The sequence below is a fragment of the Balaenoptera physalus genome (assembly GCF_965194825.1).
Source record: "Balaenoptera physalus genome assembly, chromosome: 20".
NCBI lineage: Eukaryota > Metazoa > Chordata > Mammalia > Artiodactyla > Balaenopteridae > Balaenoptera > Balaenoptera physalus.
Genome location: NC_138901.1, coordinates 20381355 through 20406487, shown reverse-complemented (window position 1 = coordinate 20406487; position 25133 = coordinate 20381355). Strand labels below are relative to the sequence as shown.

The 25133-nt window shown below is 51.6% G+C and overlaps 2 protein-coding genes and 1 long non-coding RNA gene across 8 annotated transcripts in view; 2 read left to right on the top strand and 1 right to left on the bottom strand.

Moving 5' to 3' along the window:
* LOC309650753 (keratin, type I cytoskeletal 19) overlaps positions 1-25133 on the top strand; it is a 101039-nt gene that overhangs the window by 31155 nt on the left and 44751 nt on the right. The window lies entirely within an intron of this gene.
* LOC309650790 lies at positions 315-11217 on the bottom strand. 6 transcript variants are annotated; one of them, XR_014257729.1, is made up of 5 exons: positions 11034-11169; positions 10615-10744; positions 9343-9481; positions 5150-9038; positions 315-560 (listed from the first exon to the last, which is right to left on the bottom strand). It is a non-coding gene; the product is annotated as an uncharacterized lncRNA (long non-coding RNA). The 6 variants fall into 6 exon arrangements; XR_014257730.1 differs by having other exon boundaries at positions 6385-9038; positions 11034-11160; XR_014257725.1 differs by lacking the exon at positions 315-560 and having other exon boundaries at positions 8669-9038; positions 11030-11217.
* Positions 12647-17129, top strand: LOC309650752 (keratin, type I cytoskeletal 14-like). The gene is made up of 8 exons (XM_082442499.1): positions 12647-13237; positions 14489-14571; positions 15171-15327; positions 15484-15645; positions 15729-15854; positions 15952-16172; positions 16268-16314; positions 16860-17129. The coding sequence occupies exons 1-8, from the start codon at positions 12719-12721 to the stop codon at positions 16955-16957; spliced, it is 1413 nt and encodes a 470-aa protein (XP_082298625.1). The 5' UTR covers positions 12647-12718; the 3' UTR covers positions 16958-17129.

Genomic DNA, 25133 nt, shown 5'->3' with positions numbered 1-25133 from the left:
TAGATTATTAAAACCATCTTAAAGTTTAAGTGTAGAGTTCAGTAGTGTGAAATATATTCACCTTGTTGTGCAAGAGATCTCTAGAACTTCATCTTGCAACGTTGAAACTCTATACCCACCCAAACACTAATTCTCTCCTCCCTCCTCCCAGCTCTTGGTAGCCAGCTTTCTACTTTCTGTTTCTATGAGTCTTACTATTATAGGTACTTCCTATGAGTGGAATCACACAGTATTTGTCCTTTCTGTGTCTGGCTTATTTCACTTAGTGTGATGTCCTCCAGGTTCATCCATGTTGTGGCATGTGACACCATATAATAGATTTTTAAATTCACTTTGTATTTAGATAATAATATGGCTATACAAATCAAAAGTGACAACCAAAAAGAAAAAATAAAACAAGCTTAAAGTGAGATCATAGTCCCTTGCAGAAGGTAGTGTGGAATAGTGGAAGGAGGCAAGAGGACCACATGGGTTGAACTTGGAGCGTGACCTTGAGCTGATCTCTTCATCTCTCCGAGTCTCAGTTTCCTCTTCTGTAAATTTAGGGTGTTGGCATCTACCTGAAGGGGTTCATGAAAGAATGAAAGGAGACAAAAGGTGGACAAAGCACACAGTAGGCCCCCAATAAATGTTTGCTTGCTTCTTCTCTCTCTCTCGGACAGTTTTCAAAGCCGCCCGACCTGTTGTTACCTCCTTTGATTCTTGCAGCAAGGCTGGGGGCAGGCTCTGTGTCCTGCCTGTTAAGGCTGGGCTGAAGCGAACGCCTCCTCCCTGCCCGCTCTCTGCCAGGACTCCTTGCTATCTCCCCGTACCGCACTTGTCCCATTTTACAGGTGAGGAAATTGAGGCTCAAGGAGGCTGAGCCACTTGCTGAAGGGCACGTGACTGGTAGGTGGGGTGTTAGAACGGTGTCCCCCCCCACCCATCCCACTTTAGGGTAGCTCTTCCAGATGAGCAGAACACTGGTCTCGTTTGACTTGATCAGGTTTGCAGAGAAGGCGAGTTCTCGCAGGAGTCCAGTGAACTCAGCCCATGTCCACTTAGAGGCTGCTCTGGGCCAGGTGTGCTGGGCTCAGGGTGGGCACAGAGTGGGGGCTATGGTGATCAATCAGGAGCAGCCCTGGCCTTAAAGGAGATGCTGATTTACGGCTACTAGGCGGGGAAGGGCACCCTTTGCCTTTCTCCTAGAGGTGCCGCTGGTGTGTGCAGTGTGGTTCTGCAACCCGCGCCCCCCCACCCCCCCCACCCCCGTGGCCAAGCGCCCCTGTGGCCAAGCGCCCCTGTGGCCAAGCGCCCCTGGGCAGCCCGGTCTTGGCTGCTGCCTCCCCTCGCCCTCCTCCTCCTCTAGGTAAGGCAGTGGGGCATTAGCACCATGGAAATGGCCCATGCTACAAATCAGGGCTTGATTTGTTGTGTTTTAGTGATTGTCCAGACTTAAGAAAGTCTAGGCTTTAACGTTTCAAGAAGAAAAATGTTAAAAAAATGCAGATTAATCTGAAAAGTGTGTCATGTCTGTAGCCATTGCCCTCTGAATAGCAAAAAATACAAAAAAATATCCTTTCAGTATTTGGAATCTGATATTTGACTTAGCAAAGAGTCACTCACATCATTGGTAAATGACTGAAGTTAGGGCCTAGGCCTTTGCTGTTTCAGTTTTATCTTATCCCTTGACGTAAACACAAACTTTAACCAGCATTCATGTCAGAACAACACTTTATTATCAGCGGCAACCAGAGATTGCAAGAGTTTGGCAAAATCAGTGAAAGCATCCTATGGGAATCATTTGACTCTATGGACCTACAATTAAAGAGTACGTCTTATTATTTGTAAATTGCTGCTAGACATCCCTTATATTAGTAAAATTTATAGATTATATATTTATATTTATAAAATTTATAAATATGATTATAAATATATCATTTATACATATACTAATTATAAATTTATAGAATTTATATTATATATAATATATTATTTATGACTATTACATATTTATAATATACAATTATATAATATCATGAATATATTAATATAATATGTAATTAATATAATAATAAATAATGATACATTAGAATATATGATATATAACTATATATTATGTGTAATATATAGTTATACATTATAAAATTACATATTTATTATAATTTGTAACATATTCTGTATTATTATATAATACATATACAATATATTGTAAAATTATATAATTATATATTAGTCTATATAATATATGTACAATATACTATAAAATTATATAATTATATATTAGTAAATTATATATTATATATTATTTGTGTATAATGTATATATCTCCCCTCTCCCTGGATATCTGGTGGGTGAACATTTACCAGCATACCACTGGCACATATAGTTAAAACCCAAAAGCTCAGGTGCCTCAGTTTGGGTTTTAGAAGCAGATACTTAGACAAAAATGTCAAGTGCAAGAAGTGTTTTGGGTGATGTCTCATGAAACACCATTAGGAAGTGGGAAGTGAGACAGGGAGGGGAAGGAAGCTAATAAGGGCTGTGTTATCAAGCAAGTGAACACTGTGGACAACTGGAGCTTAATCCCACCAGGGAACTCCCACCTCAGCGTTCTTTCTAAAGGACGAGGGAGCTGGGGTATTTATCCTCCCATTCCATCAGTCTCAGGCAGGGGGAGTGGCATTAACCCCCCCCCTCACCCCGCCAGCACTCTGGCCTGTCCTGTACATTGGCAGAATGGGCTTTTGTGGCCAGAGAAGGTCCTCAGGCAAAAGTCTCTGCTGCTGACAAATCTGGCCAGTAAGTGCCTAGGAGAAGTGACCGGAGCTCGGTGGTGACAGGAGGCTGTGATGCTGCCCGGCGTTGGCGTTATGGAGCATCCTGGCAGCTTTGGGACAGCTGCACATTCAGTGGCAGCTGGGAGGGGCTCAGCTCTTGGGGACTGAGGTCCAGGGAGCTTCCTTGCCTTTACCTCTCTAAGTCTATAACATGGACACTGTAACACCTTCCCCAAGAGGCTTAGGATTAAGTGAGAATATCGGCGGTAGTGCCTAGCCCAGGGCTCAGGAAATGAAAGCTCTAAGTGTCCTTCAGAGTCTATGAAGACAGATTCTTCTCAGACCTCAGACCTTAGAAGATATTTATCTCTCTTGACAGTCAGATGTGCCTCCTTTTCAGTTAGTGAGAGTTTTAGATTTCATCATGTTTCCTTTTTTGCCTTGGCTGCCGGGAAACCCAGAGCTAGATGTCAGGTATAGCAGCCTCCTCCCTATAGTCACCACCACCTCCCTTTTGCAGCAGACACAAATTGGGGTGGCTGCTTAGATCATAGAGGTTGGCGCCAAATCTGTGCCCCTCGCTTTTTCTGATACTAGACCTTTACTCCTTGGTTGGGGCGTGGGGCTGTGGGGCAAGTATGCCTGCTGGGTTGGTCATATAGGATTCTGGCTACTGGCCACATCAGGCCATGCAGGTGGCCTTCCCTGGGTTTTTTTCAAATTCGAGTTGATCCTCTCTAGCCAAGAGGCTTAAGGATGAGTTTAGGACTGCCTTCAGCCATGGTTCCAGCCTTGTGTGTGTGTGTGTGTGTGCGCATTAGAGAGAGAGAGAGAGAGAATGATGAATCAATGAATTGCCTCTTTTTGAAACTAATTCAATTTGGGTTTCTGTCTTTTGCAACCAAAACATGTTCATCAATATACTCTATTATCTAATTCTTGATTTATTTTTCTTTAATGGATATTTTTAGTTTTATTATACATGAGGTAAGTTTTATGTTATAAATTTTTTCCTTTTTTTAAATTGAACTATAGTTGATTTACAATATTTAGGTATACAGCAAAGTAGATTCAGTTATACATATATATATATATATATATATATATATATATATATATACACACATATATTCTTTTTCAGCTTCTTTTCCATTATAGGATATTACAAGATATTGAATATAGTTCCCTGTGCTGTACAGTAAATCCTTGTTGCTTATCTATTTTATATATAGTAGTATATATCTGTTAATCTCATACTCTTAATTTATCCCTCTCTCTCCTCTTTCCCCTTTGGTAACCATAAGTTTGTTTTCTATGTCTGTAAGTCTGTTTCTGTTTTGTAAATAAGTTCATTTGTATCATATTTTAGATCCCACATACAAACGATATCATATAATATTTGTCTTTCTCTGCCTGACTTACTTCACTTAGTGTGATAATCTCTAGGTCCATCTATGTTGCTGCAAATGGCATTACTTCATTCTTTTTATAGCTGAGTAATATTCCATTGTATGTATACCACATCTTCTTTATCCATTCATCTGCTGATGGACACTTAGGTTGCTACCATGTCTTGGCTATTGTAAATACTGCTGCTATGAACATTGGGGTGCATGTATCCTTTCGAAATAGAGTTTTCATTTTTTCCAGATATATGCCCAGGAGTGGGATTGCTAGATCATATGGGTAACTCTATTTTTAGTTTTTTAAGGAACCTCCATACTGTTTTCCATAGTGGCTGCATCGATTTTCATTCCCACCAACGTTGTAGGAGGGTTCCCTTCCACACCCTCTCCAGCATTAATTATTTGTAGACTTTTTGATGATGCCCATTTTTTGATGGCGTTGTTTGATTTTTGATATTGAGCTGTATGAACTATCTGTATACTTTGGAAATTAACCCCTTGTCAGCTGCATCGTTTGCAAATGTTTTCTCCCAGCCTGTGTGCTTTTTCTTTTGTTTATGGTTTCCTTTGCTGTGCTGTACATGTGTCTTTTCTCATAAGCTGCCCAGTCCCCTCATTTGGAAGTGAGTGACATAGAAATGGGTATGTGTGTGTGTCTGAAGACAGATGTTGCCCCCGTTGCACCGACAGCCAGGGCTGCTTGGAGAACCAGGTAATGCCGCGTGACTGGTGGGACTTCCCTGGTCTCGGGGTCTCACTGGAATCCCTGAGCTGCTGCTTCCCCACCTCCCTCACTCCCAGGCTGGGGGCGGGGAGGTGGGGGGCGGGAGGTGCAGGGGGACGGTGCTGGACCTCCAACCTCAGGATGTGGGCCCCTGCCTTTTCCCCTCACACCCAAGCCGTCCTGCTGACTCTTCCTTGGCAGGGCTTCCGCATCTACCAGTTCCCAGCGACTCCGCCCTGGCCAGGCCCTCGCAGACTCACCAGTTCATCACAGAGGCCTGCTGGCCTCAGCAGCTCTCCCGAGCCCTCCTTCCTCCTGTCACACCGATGCCCCAGCGCTCTCCTGGACTCCTCTTTGTTCTTTGCCTCTGCCTTTGCTTGAATTTTGATACCTGTTTTCCATTTGTGCTCACCCCCTGCCCGCTCTTGACCTCTAGGGCTTCGTTTAAGATAAGTTTTTAGCTAAAAATTTCCTCTGTGCCATGCACCGTGCTGGCTACTTGCCATGAATTATCTACTCCTCTCAATAATCCTGCGAGGGAGGAACTATAATTTTGCCCATTTGATAGGAAACAGGCTCAGAGGGCTGCAGTGACTTGTCCAAAATCACACAGCTGGTCAGTGAGGGAGCCCAGGCTGGAACCCCAAGTGTGACTCACCTGGGAAGCCCTGCTCCCTCCCCGGCTCCTCCGTGTCTCAGCCTGGGGGGAGGGGTGGGCTGCACGGCCTTGAACCTGGTCCCCCACCTTTGACTGGTGGAAACTGCTCCTTTCTTTCTACCCTTCAGGCTGGAACTGCCTTTCCTTCCGGCTGGGAAGCCTTGCCTTTCTTGCAGGGTCTCCCGTACCCTCTCCCAGGGCCTGTCGCTCAAGGCTCCTGACACAGCTCTTGTGATTCCCAGGTGCTGACGTTGCTGGCGCTGGAGTTCTCACAGCCACGCCCCTGTCTGGGAATGCCGGCTCCCACTCCACCCATCCAGGAATCTTCCTTCTTTCAAACCTGAGTCAAACCTTTCCAAGAAGGCTTCCGTGTGCTACCCACCCCCGCCCCCGCGCCCCCGCCGGCGGCTCCTTGGTTCTGGGCTCCACTCAGCCTACGGAGCAGAGAAGGCTCTAGGCTCATTTGCCCTCCCCCATTACACTGGGTGCCCCCAAGCATAAGGGCTGTGTCTCCCCTGTCAGGCCAGAGTAATTACAGTAAATTAACACCCTGAACACCTACTACATGAGACAGACACTTTGTGGCTGGCCCCCGAAGGCACAGTAGTAAACTATAATGGGGGGGGTGCACAGATCATAGAAGTACTGGGAGCGCTGAAAAAGTGGAGATCCAGGTGATCTGAGGTGAGGGGGTGGGACTCCCTGAGAGAGAAGTCCACCAAACCCGTCCCTTATCTGGCTAAGGGCAAGCGGCATCTTCCTTCCCATTTTCCCTTCGCTTCCCCCTCTCCCAAAGTATGTTCCACAGGGACGCCAGAGTAGCCCTTGTAAACGCACCTGACAGCGTCATTGCCCTTCTTAGGACCCTTCAGTGCCTCCAGAGTTGTCAGGATCAAGTCTGACCTCCTTAGCACAGCCTTCGTCCCCCAGCCTCTGCTCTCAGTTCCATCAGGCAGATCCAGCCTTCAGCAGCGTGCTCCAGCAATGCTTAAGTGCTTTCGTTCTCCAACAGACCCACGTCTCACGCCTGTGTCTTTGCTCAGGTGCTTTCCTGAGCAAATGCGATGTCCTTCCTCACTTCCTTAGCTTGCTTAGCACCTATTCATCGTCAAGGTTCAGCGAAGTTAAAAACTCCTCTAGGATGCTTGCCCACCTTGGGATGGGTGGGATGACATCCGTTTCTCTGTGTTCCAACCATCCTTCACCCCCCTGCCCACCTGCCTACCCACCCACCATCCATCCACCTTCCATTTTTCTATTTATCCATCCATTATCCTTCCATCCATCCATCCATCTGCCCACTCACCTGCCAATCCATCCATCCATCCATCCATCCATCCATCCATCCATCCATTTATCCATCCATCCTTCCACATTTCTTTACCATCTTCCCTTTCCTCCCTTCCTCCCTTCCTTGCCCCTCTCTCTTTCTCTTCTGTCTGTCTTTCACTGAGCATCTACTTTATGCCACACAGTCTACAGAAATCATATATTACATCTGTCTGTTGAACTGAGGCTTGGCCTCAAAGAGTGTGAGAGTTGGGCAGAAAGAGGAGACAGAAGAGGAAATTCAGGCAGAGGCTGGGAGATGAGTGGGGATGTTGGGGTTAGTGAGAAACCTGGGCTGCTGGGGTGGAGCTCAGTTTGCACTGGGCATCACGGGTTATTGGCTGGAGAACTTAAGCCTTATTTTACTTGAACAGGGAGCTAATAGAGGGTTAGTGAATCCATCTGTTGCTGGCCTTTGGTTACCCAACCGTTAATGTTCTTAACAACCCAAATGTGATTCTGGGGTGCAGGCACAGCTCTTTTCACCCTATCCATTCTCACCCTGCCTAGCTCAGATTCCTGGCTAACAATTGTTAAACACTTGGCACTTTCAAAGCAGGTTCTGGTGTGTGACTTTGAACATGACCTTTCCCCTCTCTGGACCTCGGTTTCCCCATCTGTAAAGTTAAGAGACTTGTCTAGATGACCCCTGAGGCCCTTTCTGGCTCAGACTTTTGGGGACCCTCTGGCGGGAGGGGACCTGTCTTTGAAAAGTGAGGCTTACAGCCCAGGTAGAGCTGGGATTGAATCCTGGCTGAGAAGCTTCCTTGCTGTGGACACTTGAGGATTTCCTCAACCTCTGAAACTTCTGCATCTAAAACGTGGGATGGTCAGTCTCTGTTCTATCAGCTCTAGCAGCTGGCAGGCTCAGACGGGCCCATGGACACGGAAACACTTGAATCAGCCTATCTGTTGTGTCAGCGCAGGTTCTCACAGGACGCTTGGCCCAGACAGGCAGGCTGGCCTGGGAAACCAGCGGGTGGTAGAGCTTTCTAGGGGACAGGGCACCCGGGTGTTCCAGGCTCCTGATTGCCTCCTGGGCCTGCAATCCTACCTGCCAGCCTGCTCCTGGCCCCCGTGCTAGCCCTGCATTTCTGGCGACAGACACTCAGGTCCAGGTCAGTTCAGGTCCCAGCTTGTCATTCTTAGAAGTGACAGCCCTCAGCTCTAGGAGACTTAACCCTTGCTGTACACAGGTGGCTGGGACTTGGGGAGAGGGATGGGCAAAGTGAAGGGGTCTGGGCAGGGGAGAGTGTGGAGAGATGAGGAAGGAAGGGCAGGGGACATAGGACTCTGCCAGGAGGAGATGAGAAGCCCAGCCAGCAGACCCTGGAGAGGAAGGTGGTCTGAGAATCGCAAGGAGGGCTCCAACTGGTTACTTGACTGTGAACCTCTCTGGACCTCAGACTTCCTACCTGTGACATGGGGAGGACCTTGACTGTCCCTTCCTTTCCCCCATGGCTGGTGGGGGGCTAAGAAGAGACTCTAGACATCAGTGGTTAGAGAAACACTTGGTATCTCTTAAGGGAAGAGGCCTGGGAATACCTTAGGGTACAGAGATGGTTTGAGAGGGCCCAGGCTGGCTTTGGGGCTGGACAAGAGAGGAAGAAAGAGTTCTTTCCTGGGCCTGGACCACTCCCCCAATGTCTCCTAAAAGCCACAGTCCCTCAAGTCTGGATAAATGAGGCTCTAGAGCCAGTGGCCATCAAGAGCTCTTTCCCTCCACTGATGGATTCAAAAACCGGTCGGTGAAAGTTTAAAGAGAAACAGGATAAGTTGCATAGTCTCAAAGTATCTTCCTCAAAGTATTTATTAGTTTCAGTGAGAAAAATAATATTACAGTGGAGAAACCTAGCAAACCCCACCTTAGCCAGTGAACAAGGTTAATGTCACCAGCCCTAAGACACATCAACACACGGATGCCTGAGATGATGCACTGAGAAGACCACAACGACACTTCTGTGCTTTTCTTGCCAAAATGCATCACCTCAATCTGATGTTGAGAAAATATCCGAAAAACCCCAACCGAGGGATATTTTACAAAATAACCGACCAGTACTATTCGAAAGTGTCAAGGTCTTAAAAGACAAGGAATGACGAGGAGGGGCTGTCACAGACTGCAGGAGACATGACAACAAGTGAGTGGAATCCCGGATTGGATCCTGCAACAAAAAAGGATCATTGGTGGAAATCCTGGTGAAATTCAAGTCTGTCGTTAATTAACAGTATTGGGTCAACGTTAATGTGTTGGTTTTGATCGTTGTATAATGTTTATGTGATCTGTTCATATTAGGGGAAGCTGGGTGAAGGGTACACATAGACTCTGTACAATTTTTGCAACTTTTTCTGAAAGTTTAAAATTATTTCAAAATAAAAAGTTAAAAAAAAAAGAGCTCTCTCCCAGAACCATTGTCTATTTGTGAAGGAGTCAGAGAAACTGGGTGATGGGGAGTGTGGATCAGAGACCTGAGAATTCTGTGCTTCCCTGCTGCTCCCTCCCTGGCACTTTTACATGTTGAGTTAGAGCTGCTCCCAGAAGCCGTCTGGACTGGCCCTGCAAACATCTTATCACAACCATCCCTCCAACAAGTTTTCACCACTGCCTCTGCAACACGGATGGTTACGGGTCTGTTACATGGTGTAGTGGGTTGAATAGTGTCCCGCTCAAATTCATGTGCACCCGGAACCTCAGACTGTGAACTGATTTGGAAATAGGGTCTTTGCAGATGTAAGAATTGAGAGAAGATCATACTGGATTAGGGTGGGCGCTAAATCCAATGAGTGTCCTTAGATAGAAAAGAACACATGGAGACACAGAGATGCTGGCCACGTAAAGACAGAGGCAGAGACTGGAGTTTTGTTGCCACAAACCAAGGAATGCATGGGGCCGCCAGAAGCTGGCAGAGGCAAGGAAGGATTCTCTCCCAGCACATCCATAGGGAGCGTGGCATCTTAATTTTAGACTTCACGCCTCCAGAACGGTGAGAGAAGATTTTCAGTTGTTTTTAACCACCAGGTTTGTGATAATTTACTTCTGCAGCCCCAGGAAATGAATACACACGAATTGCACTTTTCTTATGTTTGTTCATATCTTCAGTAATTCTGATGTGTAGCCTCTCTTTCCTTTCAGGCTAGGGGCTTCAAAAGAGACAGTCTCTTCCATTAGACCGGGCTCTGAGAGCAGGGGCTGAGCCTCCCTCCTCAGACTGGGCTGTCCCTAGGTCCCCTCCTTCCTTAGGATCCCATCCCCTGTGCCCAGCCGGGTCCTCAGCACGCAGTGTGAGCTCTGTGGGGGCTGCCTCGCCCTGCCCCTTCACCAGTTTGGATTGGCATTGGTCCGCCCTACCACAGGCTGGTGCCGGGATACTCACCAACCACAAGAGGCACCGCCCCAGGCTCCTGACATGCCACACAAAGCCTGCCTGGGACTCCGGAGGTGGGGGGGGGTACCCCAGCTCCAACAGACAACCCCCCATCACATTAGCCACGGCTGCCCCCGAAAGCTGCCTCTCTTCAAAATGTCAGGAACACCGGGCTGGGCTACTTGCATCTAGATCCCTGTGTGCAGGGGGAAGGGGACTGGCCTTAGGATGTGAGCCAAGGTCTAGTCCTGGGTGAAGGAGGAGATCAGACTTGATTCCCATGCTGGGATTCCAGGGTCCATGGAGGTAGGGAGGGGGCTGGCAAAGGTCACTTCCTAGATGGTGTGCGTGAATTTATATGTCATGGCTTCCCTACCCTCTTTGTCTTTTGGATTCCCCTTGGAGAGGGGCAAGGAGGGAGACTCTTTTGGGTTCCACTGAATCAAATGAGAGGGAAGAAGAGCTTTTCCTGTGTCCCGTGCTCCAGGGATTCTATCCGTGGTTCCCTGTGGTGAAGAGAGACAGGGTGGTGGGTGGCACAGAGGAAGTGGGTGCTGGGCTCTGCACCCACTGGTGCCCCCCGGCTCCCTCTGGATGCTGCATTCTTCTCTGGAGAGCACCGCCCCCCCTCCACCCCACAGCCGACTGCAACATCTTCTAACAAAGACTTCCTCCTTCAGCCCAAATCCCTGCTGCCCCTCACTGAGGAAGAGGAAGGGCTGGGCCGGGCCTGGGGGGCCATCCTCCGGAAGGAGATTAGGGGTCTCTGTCAGGGGTGGTCACTCACTTACTCACATACTCACATACTTGAGTGTCCTCAGCACGGCAGTTTTGGGGAGCCCACAGCCTCGAGTGTCTGTCTCAGCGTTGTCTTCTAAGCCCCAGAGGCAGGGGGCGGGGAGGGCGGCTCCCTGACTTCTGCTTTGGGTTAGGCTGGGGGGAGAGGGAGGCTCCGCTCCCCTTCAGGGAGCAGTTGATCCTAGGAGGAGCGTTGGAGCCTCCAGCAGGGGCTGTTAGGACCTGTCTGGGGAGATGGGACGCGTCAGGCAGCCCCAGACACGACCACATTCCTCCCAACATGCCTGCCGGGGTCCATGGGGCTGAGGGGCGGCAGGAGGGCGGGGTGAGGCCAAAGGGGGTGCCTTTGGAGGTTGTCTGGGAGACCTGGGATAGCTGAGGTCCCCATATACAAACCTCCGAGGCAGAACTTGATGGACCCCTGGACATGTCCCCTGACCCTCGGGGCCTCAGTAGTCCGGGACCCTTGAGTTCACTTTCAGGTGCCTGCACTCCTCCCGCCACCGAAAACAAACAAACAAACCCCAAACATCCCTTGAGTCAGCTCCACAAGGGGCTCAAACAAGTGTGCCTGAGCCAGACCCTCCCACGAGGGGCTGCCCTGGGGGCCTGAGAAAACACCTGGGGCTGGAAGCAAAGAGGCCCCTCCAGTCCTGTTCCAGTAGTGTTGCTTCATCCGGTCTGGGGCCCAGACGGGGCCACAACAGTGCTACCCAGACTTTGTGCCACCCTCAGCTTACAAAACCCTTTCACATCCATTGCCACGTTGGATTCTCAGTGCTGACTCTGCAGTACTCCCCCTTTACAGATGAGCAAACTGAGACTCCGAGGAGGGTCAGGGCCTGGGTCACACAGGAGTAAATAGCAGAGTCAGGACTCAGTCTGGCTCCACGCTCTTTCCCAGTGTCTCCTGTGACACCACCTGCCCTTGGCCAGACTGAGCAGCCAATGCCATGGGCCCATCCACAGATGTGTGGAGGATCTTAGGGTCTGTGCCTAGGGCTGGGGAGAGCTGCCTGGATTTCCCTTTACTGGGGGTGTCGGGATAGAAGCCTGAGCCACCTGACTACTGGCTGGGCATGTTTCGGGGATGTGACGGGCCCCATGGCACAGCCCAGCAGGTCAGAGTTGGGAGGGCCCCAAAACCTTGTTTCTTTTTATGGGTGGTAATGCTGAGGGGGCATCTCTGTGCCCCATGTGACCTTGCCATGCCGGTGTTCCTCCTGGAACATGGAGTGCTGGGCTTCCTCTAGGTGGATGTCAGAGACCCACCTAGTTAATGGGGACTAACAAGTCACTAGGTTTATGGTGCAGAGACCCTCTCCCACCACCTGGCTGAGCCCAGCATATGCAGAGGGCTGTGCTTCCAGGGCCCAAAGGGAAAGTGTAGCCTGCAGGCCCATACGTCCTCCTGTGAATCACACCTGGTGGGACAAGAAACCCCAAACACCCCAAACAATGAGTTTCCAGTAAAATATGACAGACATGATGAGGCGGAGGAGAGGAGGGATGTGCCTGGGAGTTGGCACTGTCCCCTGGGTGATGAAAGCCAAGGGGAATGGAAAATGCCAGGCCCGCCCTTACCCAGGAGTATAAAGCCTTGCATCCTTTTCTCACTCACCTAAGCACCTTTCTCTCCTCTCTGCCTGCTCACTCGCTCACTCACCTCCGTCCTTGGCACCATGACTAGCCACCAGTTCACCTCCTCCAGCTCCATGAAGGGCACCAGTGGCTTCGGTGGTGGCTGCAGCCGCGGGCCTTCCACCCTGGTCGGAGGCTCCTGCCGGGCCCCCAGCGCCTACGGGGGCCAGTCCTCCTCCCGCTACAACGCTGGGTGTGCCTACGGGCTGGGGGGCGGCTATGGCGGCGGCTACAGCAGCAGCAGCAGCTTTGGTGGGGCCCTGGGTAGTGGCTTCAGTGGAGGATATGGCGGTGGCGTTGGCTCTGGCTACAGTGGTGGCTTCGGTGGGGGTTCGGGTGGTGGCTTTAGCTGTGGTGATGGGCTCCTGGTGGGCAGTGAGAAGGTGACCATGCAGAACCTCAACGACCGCCTGGCCTCCTACCTGGACAAGGTACGTGCCCTGGAGGAGGCCAACACTGACCTGGAGGTGAAGATCCGCGACTGGTACCAGAAGCAACGGCCCACTGAGGTCAGGGACTACAGCCTCTACTTCAAGACCATCGAGGACCTGAGGAACAAGGTGCGTGGATCAGGCAGCAGGAGGTGCTATTCCAGCCAGCTCATTTAGGAGCAATGGATGCCTCAGGCCACTGGTTGCTTGGGATTCTTAGACAGGATAGCTTCCAGCTCCAGATCCCTTCTTTTGGCTCTGGATGCCCCCAACAGAGCTGGTCTATGAGAAGATGGTGTCCCTTCCCCTATCTTGCTCAGGCCTCTCTGAGCTCCAGATTCTCAGACCACAAGAGACCAGGGATTCCTACCCTTACATTTTACAGAGGAAGAAGCTGAAGCTTTGGGCTGTCTGCCCAAGGTCACACAGCAAATTAATGGCCGAGCCAAGGCTAAAGCCCTTGTGCCCCACCTGCCAGTACAGGAGGCAGCAACCCGTTCTCCAGCACCGGGGAGGAGCGAGGTTCTAACTGCACCAGGCTAGACATCCAAACCACTCATTAGCTCATTAGTCTGGGCTGCCGCCCATGCGCCCTGGCACGGTGGCCCCTCCCCACAGCCAGGAGGGCACGGAAAACCCAGAGAGACCATCAGCGGTGGCCCACTTTACGTGCCCCACATAGGAGAGGGCCTGGGGGGCTTGTGTCATCTGACTCCAGCCCCCGTTCCTTGCTCCCATGTCACCCCAGGAGTCTGCTGTTCCTGCTTCCCTTGGTGTCTGGCTCTGATGCTTTGAGTGGATTAGGGAAATTAGATGATGAGGGAGGGAACTCTAGCCAGTCCAGGGTTCAGTCTACCTTTTTTTTCTTTCCTTTTGCTTCTTCTTTTCGAAGCCCCTGTGCCAGATGGATCTCAACTTTCGGGAAAGCCCCACTTTGAGGTCCTGTGCTCTGAAGACTTGAAAAGGAGTGTATGTGCCTACAGAGGACTGACAGGGCTGGCTTGTGCAGAGAGAGGAGAATTCAGATTAGGAAGGGGGTCTGGAGAGTCCGGTCACTCCCTTCCTCTGTGGGTAGGGCGCTCGAGGGCCTGAGACCCATCTCAGGTTTTGCAACAACTCAGTGGTTGATACAGGATCAGAACTCGAGGGCTTTTTATCTAAGGTCAGGGCTCTTTCTACCCATTCTGCTGACACAAGTAGCCAAGTCCTGGGTCAAATCTGGACCACTGGGAGTTATCCTTTAGGCTGCCGTGGCAAAGGCTTGGGAGGAGTAGCAGGGACCCAGGCAGAAGCATGAAAGCAAAGTCCCGATGCAGGCAGCAGTCAGGTCTAGCTAGTGCTGTCCACTGGACCAATGACCTGTGCCCTTTCCACTTGCAGATCCTTGCAGCCACTGTGGACAACGCTAGTGTCGTGTTGCAGATTGACAATGCCCGTCTGGCCGCTGATGACTTCCGCACCAAGTGAGTTTGCAGTGGTGTTTCAGAGCATCCAGTCTCCCCTGGGTTGGGCATTTCTGGAGAAGTGTTCCCTGAACAGAGCTGGCTAGTGCCACAATGGCTGTGTTGAAAACCCCTTGGGGTGTTTGTAAAAATACAAGACCCTTGGGCCCCACCTTTGGAGTTCTGATTCAGTTATTATTATTATTTTTTTTGATTCAGTGATTTTTAATAGGCTACCTGGGTGATCCTGATCCACAGCCAGGTCAGGGAGCCACTGCCTTAGGGAGGGGCAGTCCCCACTTGCCCGCCTGCCCCTGAAGTGCAGGAGGTAGTCGTATCTGGAGGCCTCGTGTGCTACTGGCTGGCTGAAGCCAGAAACATCGCCCCTCCGTGAATTCTATAGCACGATCAACTATCTTATTCTCGGCACTGTCCCCCTCCCCAGAATTTCAGATCTGAGGAATAGTGGGCTCTGTGTCCATCCATGCCATCTTCAAGACTGGCTCACTAAACCGCCCACAGGATGCCAACTATGGGCAGAAGCTGCAGGGGGAAGAGAACAGAGCCTTCAGTGTGACCAGGGAGGGTGTCTCATTCCTTTCTTTGCTGGGTCATTCCAGGTACGAGACGGAGCTGAACCTGCGCTTGAGCGTGGAGGCCGACATCAACGGCCTACGCAGGGTGCTGGACGAGCTGACCCTGGCCAGAGCCGACCTGGAGATGCAGATCGAGAGCCTGAAGGAGGAGCTGGCCTACCTCCGGAAGAACCACGAGGAGGTGAGAGCAAAATGGAAAAGCCAGCTTAGAGGGTTAGCTGGGAGGGAAGAGATGGTGGAGAGGAACGTTCAGAGACCAGGAACACCTCTGACTAGGGAGCCCTCATCGGTTGCCATGGTGAGGCCCCTGACTGTGGACCGTTCTTTGGTTCTGCAGGAAATGAATGCCCTGCGAGGCCAAGTGGGCGGGGATGTCAACGTGGAGATGGACGCCGCCCCCGGCGTGGACCTCAGCCGCATCCTGAACGAGATGCGCGACCAGTACGAGAAGATGGCAGAGAAGAACCGCAAGGACGCCGAGGACTGGTTCTTCAGCAAGGTGGGTGGCCTTCGGAGTGGAAGGGACCCAGGACGCCTGCCTCCCTGGAACTTCCAGCGCCAACGATGTTTTCTTTTCTGCAGACGGAGGAACTGAACCACGAGGTGGCCGCCAACAGCGAGCTGGTGCAGAGCAGCAAGACCGAGATCTCAGAGCTCCGGCGCACCCTGCAGAACCTGGAGATCGAGCTGCAGTCCCATTTCAGCATGGTAGGGGCGGCTGCCAGGCCTGGGGCGGTGTCCAGGGCCCTGGAGGGAGAGAATGACCACCCTCACTGATTCCTGATCTGCTCTCCTTCCCTCCCAGAAAGCATCCCTGGAGAACAGCCTGGAGGAGACCAAAAGCCGCTACTGCCTGCAGCTGGGCCAGATCCAGGAGCTGATCAGCAACCTGGAGGAACAGCTGGCCCAGCTGCGCTGCGAGATGGAACAACAGAACCAGGAGTACAAGATCCTGCTGGACGTGAAGACGCGGCTGGAGCAGGAGATCAGCACCTACCGCCGCCTGCTGGAGGGCGAGGACACCCAGTGAGAAGGCCCGCCCCCCACCCCAGTCCTGCCCCCCACAGTTCACTCACTGCCCCCTGTGTGTCTGATCATCTTGCCCCTTTCTGTCTTCACAGCCTCTCCACCTCCCAGTTCTCCACTGGCTCTCAGTCATCCAGAGATGGTAAGACTTTCCTCCTCATCAAGCCTGGACTCAAGACCACCCCCTGTCTCCCAGCATGTCTAGGATGTTAGATGGGGGCTTCTGGAGGGCTTGAGCTAGGGTTTTCTCACCCAGTATCCCTTAGGCACGTCTGTGGGTAGAAGAAGCCATTTTCTAAACCCTCCTTATGGCGAGGAGTTGGTGGCCCCCTATTTGTGGCAGATCCCATAGTTCTGGCGGTCAGCATCACGGGCAGAGCCCCACATCAGTCTTCCCACCAAGACCAGTCCATGTGGGCAGATCTGGATGGAACCATTTTGGGCTGAGTTATTAGGAAGCTCCAGTCTGAAGACACAGACTCTGCCCCTGACCTTAGGGAGCTCTAGTCTGAAAGAAATGTGCTGATGATATCAGTGCCGGGGCAAGAGCAGTGGTGAAGTGGTAATCGGGGGAGAGGGCAGCAGGGAGACAGTTTGTTCCAGTGCCCTCGGCTCCTTGCCCTCGCCCTCCTGATTTCTCCATTGCCTATCTGCCGCTGATAACGCCCTCTCTCCCCTCTTCCCCAGTGACCTCCTCCAGTCGTCAGATTCGCACCAAAGTCTTGGATGTGCACGATGGCAAGGTGGTGTCCTCCCACGAGCAGGTCATTCGCACCAAGAACTAAAGCTGTTCTGCACTGTTCAGGCCTAGAAAGCTCCCCATGTGGACGCAGATTTCACTGGGGGAATCCCCTATCCTGTCCCCCACCCCCCCACCACAAGCACTTCACACCTGAGCCCCGTTTCACCCTTGCCCCTCCCAGCAATCAATAAAGCTTCATTATCTGAGTTGCACAACTCCCGTCTCTGCCTGGTCATTGTCAGGAGGGGTGGTGGGGAGAAAACGGAGGAAGCATCTCTTTGGAGCTCTCATAGCACCTGGCTATGGCATCCGGGACTGGGAGAAAGGACCTGGGGGAAGGTCAGGCTCAGGTCCCAAGATTGCTTTCGCCATCGCAGAAGATAGATGTGTGTACCAGGTCATTTGTGGTGTCTCCTGGGGCATGGAGGGACATGCATTCGTTTACTCACTGATCCATTTACTTATTCATTCAACAGATATTATTGAGTGACTTTTGTAAGCCAGGCACTGTGCTAGGTGAGGGATTCTTCACATTTTGGTCTTTAGGGATTCCTCTGAGTATATATTGAAAACTGTAGATCTCTTCCCACCCCCAATAAGCATACACACATTTGCGTATAATTCATGAGATTCACGGGTCCTCTAAAGCTCATCAGTTGAGGTCCATGAACCCAGTAAGAACTCATGTTTTACTGAGAGTTTTGTCTCCCTCCATTCCACCTGCCCTTGCCTCCACTGCTGGGTCTGAATCCTGCCTGCTCTTAGTTGACATAGAGCAAGTTGATTAGCATTGCCAAGCCTCAGTTTCCACATCTGTAAGGCGGACACAATGACAGTACCTACCCCGGGAGTTTTTTGTGAGGATTTGCATGTCAGGCCTCTACCGCAGTGCCTGGCACAGTGCAGGCTCAGGGCACGGCTGTGTGTGTGATACTGTGTGAGCTACCTATTGTCCATGGTGACTCTCGTCCATAATGAGAGCTGTTTTAGAGGCTTGGGAACAGACTGACTGGTTTCTAACCCTGGCTTTGTTCTTCTTTTAAATTTTTAAAATATCTTTGCTGGAGTATAATTGCTTTACAATGTTGTGTTAGTTTCTGCTGTACAACAAAGTGAATCAGCTATACGTGTACATATATCCCCATATCCCCTCCCTCTTGAGACTCCCTCCCACCCTTCCTATCCCACCCCTCTAGGTGGTCACAAAACATCGAGCTGATCTCTCTGTGCTATGCGGCTGCTTCCCACTAGCTATCTGTTTTACATTTGGTAGTGTATATATGTCAATGCTACTCTCTCACTTCGTCCCAGCTTCCTCTTCCCCCCTCCCCGTGTCTTCAAGTCTGCTCTCTACATCTGTGTCTTTATTCCTGCCCTGCCTGGCTCTGTTCTGAATCAGCTCCATGACCTTGGAGAGGCTCAGTTTCCCCATTTATTCAGTAAGCATGGTGAACTCCGCTTCTTGGAGTTCATATGGGAATCCAGTGAGTGAAGGCACATCAAGAGCCAGGGCTGTAGGAGCCTCTTCTGGTGGGGAGTGTCTTCTCCTCTCTTTGGGGGGCTGGAAAAAGAGGAGGAAGGGGAGGACGTCGCCTGAGTGAGGTGGGGAGGGCTCACCGCCCCAAGCTAGGAAAGAGTTGACTAGTAACTGTGTCACTTTCTACAGCTCATTCATTTAGCCACATGAATGAAGCTTTGAGGGGGGAGTCAAGGGCGGGACTAGGGTTAAAGAAAAGACTTAGTCTTTGAAGGCAAGGGGACTAAAAGCCTGGGCTGGAATCAGACATCCTGAGTTGGAGTCACGGCTCCTACACTGACTAGCCTGGAAGAATCTGGGCAAGATCCTCTTTTGCAAAACAGGCAACGAAAACCCTCACTGCATAAGGCCGTGGAGGATCAAATGATCTCATGTAGGAATGGGTTTAGCATTGTAGTTGGCACACAGCTGGTGCTCCGTAAATGGAAGTGTAAGAGTGTGAGTTATTAGGAAAAGGAATGAAGTAATGTTGGTTTCTTTGACCTCATTTTCACCTCAGGAAAGGAGGCCTGAAACTCTGGGATGTCTTTTTACCTGAGTTTTGGCTCTAAAAGGGGTTTATCTGTGGTGATCTCTGGGTGAGGGTGGGCCATTCTGGAGGTGAGTGACAGAGTTTTGGAGGAACGAGGGGACAGTTCAGGGAGGCGGGAGCTTTGAAAGATCTTCCTCGGAGACTGGGAAGGGATGGTTTTATGGCCCTAAAAGTGATGGGACCCTGGTGGGGAGGGGCTGCATGATATTCCTAGGGATGCTGGACCCTGGGGACCAGTGTTCTCAGCTGGGCAATGAGCTCAAGTGGCATGGAGTCTGGGGAAGTGGTCCACATTCGGGAGGCCACATGGGCCCGGGCAGAGAGCAAAACGTATCCTTAGTCACCGATGAGGAGTGCGTTAAGAATCCCCAGACATCACTCTGCCTTGGAGGTGGTGCCGGATTAAAGTTTCCACCCCCAAAGGAGATCTGCTTTAGAGGAATACAGAAATGTGAGATTTCTTAGACCTGGCTGTGGTGGGGTGAGCTTCCCCTCCTTGTGAGTAGCTGCTTGACGGTGAAGGTGTAGCTGGGGGCCGCCTGGCAGGGGGCAGGCTCAGAAGTGGGAGGGGAGGAAGTCAAGTAGTGCGCTTTGAGGTGGTCCCACCCTGTATGCGGGGCCCTAGAGGGAAGGAGCAGACAGGCAAGTGTCTACGAGTCCCACCCGGAGCCCATTGGCTCACCACCCTACCCCACTAGGGAGAGTGAAGCCAACACTTTGTGTCCAGCTGCTGACCAGGGCTCTCGTCCACAGGCCCTGGCGCCACAAGTACCCACCCAAAAAAAGAAAGACCTGGGCCATTCCCTCTGACGAAGGCAAGACCGCCTACCCCCTCGCCACCCCAGATCTAGATGATAGGAAACTAGGAGAGTGACTTCATAGCACAGTCTAGCGCAGGCGGCAGGAGCTGCCTCTCAGAGTCCTGGGGCCGGTCACGGGGCCCCTCTGGCTCCACTTCCCCCGAAGCGATTAGGAAAGGTGACCCTCTCTCCGCCCTCAGAACACAGCACAGAAGGGCAGTGCTGAGAGGGCTACAGAGATGGCTCCGCCAACCTCCTCCTCTCCAGGGCCTGCTCCAGGTCATACAGACGGAAAGTGGCTAAGCCCAGCCCCGCTTCCTGGTCTGTTCTGTAGTCTCTCGGGATGAAGCTGAGAGCCCAACAGGACAGAGATGAATTTCTCCTAGCTGACTCCAAGGTTTTTGTTTCATGGGATAGTGTCCATTTTGATATTCTGGGGTCTCCTTTAGTTTTAGGGGGCTCCTTTTTATTGTGAAAAGACCTGAAACATGTCCAGGGGCTTTTACAGGCAACAAGTGGTCTATCTCCCTATGGTTCTCTGATCAGGTGAAGGGCACGTCCTCACGGCAGCAGGTGATCTGGTTTGGATAATGTAGCCAGCTAGTCTCATGGGCTGGTGTTGGACGAGGCAGCCCCAAGGAGGCCTGAAGCCCAGGAGGATGGCGGTCCCGACGTCCTGACCTGACCCTCGCTGAGATCGGATGCTGCCATAAAGGGGACAAGGGGGCGCTAGGGACTTCCAGGGCAACGTCCGGACTCAGGCAGACACAAGACAGGCACCAGCTCCGAGAGCTGCCCTTTGCCAGGCCAGCACTTTCCTGATGGGGTTCCCAGTGCAGTACTAGCAGCTGTAGGGCAGGCCTGGGCAAGAAAGTTTTTTTCCTTTTTCTGATGAACTTTGGGGTGACGGCATGGGAGAGAGGGTGAAAAGAGACACAGAGAGATGGAGAGAAATAGACGTGCATGTAGACAGAGAGAGAGAAAGAGAGAGAGAGAGGAGTCAGAGAAAAAGAGACAGAAACAGAATCAGAGAAAGACAAGAGTGAAGGCCCTGGGCTAGGAAAAGGTAGTGAGGCTCATTCATTCATTCATCCATTCATTCATTCATTCATATGTATTTATTGAATCTTACTCTTCTAGGTGTGGAGAAACCTAAGGATGAATTGAGACAGACTGAACAAGGAAAGAGACAAAGTGAGGAGGCTGGTGGTGGAGAGAGGGAGCCCCAGGCCTTGTGCCCATCTTAGCTCCCACTCACTGCAGGACAAACCTGCTCCATTTCCTTGTGACTGGGGCCAAGATACCTACCCTCTCTGAGCCTCAGTTTGCTCACTTGTAAAACGATTGCAAAATTAGTAGCTACCTCATAAAATGACTCTGAAGATTAAATACGACAGGGCAGGCAAAGCAAGAGGAATCTTACCTGGAGGCCTGGAGGGTCTCTGATGGAAGAAACCATGATCCTCCAAGCTTTGTGTGCCCCTCTCAGCACCACTTAGCACAGGTGAATGGGAGCTCAACAGACTAGGAAGATGGACTTATTATCGAGAGGGCTGAGGGCTGAAGTTGTCCATAGTCCAAGGGGAAGTTGGGGGCACACACTGCCATTGACAGTCAGAAAAATGTCTTGCTGTGTACCAAACCCACACCCACAGATTTACAATATTAGCTCTTTTGAGCCTCACAGCAACCTGGTGAGGTCAGAACTGTTTTTCACCACCCAAATCCTTTGCTTGACAACTCACTGCCCTTTGGCCATATTGGCCTTCTGTTCTGTGACCGTATTGCTCCTCCGCACCTCAGGACATTTGCACATGCTCTGTTTCACCACCCCTCGCTGCACAGCCCTGGATGCTCTTCTACTGGCTCACTCGTACTCACCCTTCACTCAAGGGTCTCTTTCTCATGGCGACACTCCCTGATCTTCCTGACCGGGCCACACCCTCATTATGTGTATCCCATTCTCCTACGGACAGTAGCACTCAGCCCAGTTTTGAATTACATATTTATTCTTGAGAGTCTGTTTTATCCCATAGCTGCGCAGGAAGGCAGGGGCTCTGGCTGACTTCATCACCTCGTCCTCGGCACCCAGTACAATGCCTGGCACATGGTAGGTGCTCAGTAAAGGATGGATCCAAACTTACAGTGAGGAAATTGAGGTCCGGAGAGGGGAAGCAACTTTCCCCAAGTAAGCGGAAGAACCTGGCTTTAGACTCAGACCTGTTCTGCTCCAAAGCCAGTGTCCCGAACTCCTCTGCTAGGCGAGTCCTCGCAGAGACAAGGCTGGGGTGTTCCAGGCTCAGGGGAGAAGCCTTCTGAGGGCCTACCGCATCTCCCCTGCCCCTGCCCCTGCATGTTGGTCTTGGAGGAGGGGATGTCTGGCTGGGTGGGGTGGTGGCAGGCGCCTAACATGTGAATAAAGACTCAGCCTTGACAGAAGGTGCAGGCCCCTTGGCCCTGCTTAGGTGGCTAACGGAGGGGCAGGCCTACGCACCACGGCTGCCTTCCCTCCCCCAGCAGCCAGCTACATGATGAATCAGGGCCCTCCCTGGGCCCCTCCTGGGCTCAGTGACAGACAGCAAGTCGGGGGGAGCAAGTGGGAGGTGTGAGAAGCTGGCTACAGGCAAGCAGTGGGGTCCCTGTGGACAGGGGAAGGCTGTCATTGTCCCCTAAGTCCCCATAGCCTCTGTCCTTTGGGGACACCTTGTAGGTGGAGCTGTGTGGTTCCCTCTCTGTCCTTTGTCTGCTGGAGTCCTTGAAGCCCCTTCTCTCTGTGTGCTGCTCTGCAATCCAAGGGCACGGCCGGCACGGCGGATGCTGGCTGCACTGGGGTGCCGGCTGCAGCCTTGCCCACGGGGCTGCAGAGGCAGCTGACTCTGCCTGGGTCTCAGGCGCCAGGGTGTCCCGAGCTGCGTGTGTGCCGTTCCTCACTCACGCCCTGGAGGTTTCCCATGGCAGGTGTTGGAGGTGGGCTCAGAGGGCAGCCCCTGAGCCCCGAGAGGGGAGAGGAGTCAGCCATATCACATGGCCTAGAAGAAATTGCTTGCTCAGGCCAGGGCTCTGCCAGCCTCCCTCATCCCTGACCCCACCTTGCCCAGTCGGCTTCCCTGGGCCAGACAGAGAGCTCGGGAGAAGGGAGAGGATGGCCCCCAGGTCTGACAGGAGTAGGACCTCATTTCTGCGCCATAGGAGCTGTGAGCACCGAAAACTCCTTTTTGTATTGGAGGCAGGGCCAGATGTGGAGAGGACTGACAGATGTGGGGAGCAGGGTGGCACATGGGGAGTAGTGGGCACTCATCGAGAGGCCCCTCCAGGTAAGGCCTCACACGCACTGTCTTTATGGCCCCTGACAACTCTGCACGAAGCAGCTTCTCATGAGGCAGCTGAGGCCAAGGCCCCAGGGGTAGGGACAGTGGGGCTGGGAGGCCGCTCCTTCTCTCTCCAGCGCACTGCTCCCCCGAGCCCCAGTGGGGAGGGCCAGCGGGTGAGAGCAGAGGCAGCCTTGGGAAGAAGCAGCAGGCACTGGAGCAGATGTGCAGGGATGGCCAGAAGTGGGAGGAAGGCCCCGGCCCTCTTAGCTCTCAAAGAAGGGAGGGGAGCTGGCAGTGGTCAGGGTTCCCTCCATGAGGGCAGAGAATCAGCCAGAGAAGTCCAAAATTCAGGGGACAGTCAGGTGTAACAAGCAACCCGGAGCAAATAAACTGTCAAGTCCTCATCTCGCTGACCCTGGGAAGGGGGTGTGGGGAGAGGGCTGGCTGTGCAGTGGTTCCCACGGGCAGTCAGCCTTCCAGGGCAGCTGCGATGGAATTCTCAGGACTGGGGCCTGCTGCTCTGAGCTGAATGAGAGTTGGGACAAGCCTGGAGGGTGGGAAGTCGAGGTGGTGGCTGAAGGTAGGGACTGGTGGGCTTGGGACCAGGGCTGGAAATAGGCCATTTGTCACGAGAGCCAGCAGGGAACCTCTGGTCAGTCAGGCGGGTCTTGGCTACCCTGATACGGACAGGCCCGCATTCTTAGGGTCCCCCAACATGAACGCATTTGCAGGGAGTATACATGCAGGGTCCCAGAGGTGCTATTTTTATTTTTTTAAATAAATTTATTTATTTTATTTATTTATTTTTGGCTGTGTTGGGTCTTCGTTGCTGCACGCAGGCTTTCTCTAGTTGTGGCGAGCGGGGGCTACTCTTCGTGGCAGTGCACCGGCTTCTCATTGCGGTGGCTTCTCTCGTTGTGGAGCACGGGCTCTAGGTGCGCGGGCTTCAGTAGTTGTGGCACGTGGGCTCAGTAGTTGTGGCGCATGGGCTTAGTTGCTCTGCAGCATGTGGGATCTTCCCGGACCGGGGCTTGAACCCATGTCCCCTGCATTGGCAGGCAGATTCTCAACCACTGCGTCACCAGGGAAGCCCCCAGAGGTGCTGTTTTGCTTGCTCCCCACCCCCCAGCTCCGCTGAAACTTTCCTCCATCTAGCTCAGGCATCCAGGACCTGGGGTTTCCATCCCAGTGTGGCAACATCAGCATGAGGATGGGGGCAAGAGATAGAAAGGACAATAGAAGTGGGCCCACGTCTGGGATAGGGTCTCCAGTCACATTGTAGGTTGATGCTGGGCTCACCAGCAGAGCTTGGCGGAAGCCTGGGGAAAGGTTTACAACCAATGCTCTCGCCACCAACCTTGGTCTAAGAGTTTTCTAGGTGTTAAGCATTCACAAAATGCCTTCAATATTTTTTGTACTACCTGTTTAATTTTTTATTTAACATATTTAGTCCTAGCCATTTAATTATTTAGTGCATTTTGGTACACCAGCTCACCTTTCATTTCAACAAAGATGAATTATGAAGGAAATCCTATGTTACTATATTACTACCAAAAAGTGAAAATCAGAATCACTTGCCAGAAACAGAAGGGAATGATATAAATCAATACTTAACTTCTAACTAGATACTGTTGCCTCCTAAAGGTTCTGAGTCCAAGGCTGGCTTTGATTTTGTTTTATGGGGTGATTGTCAAGTGTGGAAGGGTGTTGGAGAGGCCCTACGATCTGAGATTTTCTCCCTGACTGAGCAAAGGATTGAAAAATGGAGAAAGGAAATACTTTTTTCACCAAGTGATGTACTAATTTAACATAACCTCTGTACATCACCTAAAAGCATCTCAGGAAACACTGGTCCTTTATGAAACCTAAACATCCTTTAGCCGCAGCCCAGAGGTCATTGCCTCTTCTAGAGGTCGTTGTTGACGACCTTAGCCTCTCTCTTCTTAACCCTTAACTCTTTTGTTTGGCTCTTGGCATCTCCTACCTGGAGCCATCAGTTATCTTTCCTTCATCCAATTTGTTGGGATCCTATTTGGACC

Excerpts from the sequence above, each read along its gene's own strand:
- LOC309650752 (XM_082442499.1), top strand. The coding sequence starts at position 12,719 with ATGACTAGCCACCAGTTCACCTCCTCCAGCTCCATGAAGGGCACCAGT. Across the intron at positions 13,238-14,488 it reads TCGAGGACCTGAGGAACAAG|ATCCTTGCAGCCACTGTGGA; the intron begins GTGCGTGGATCA and ends TTCCACTTGCAG. Across the intron at positions 15,328-15,483 it reads TCCGGAAGAACCACGAGGAG|GAAATGAATGCCCTGCGAGG; the intron begins GTGAGAGCAAAA and ends TTGGTTCTGCAG.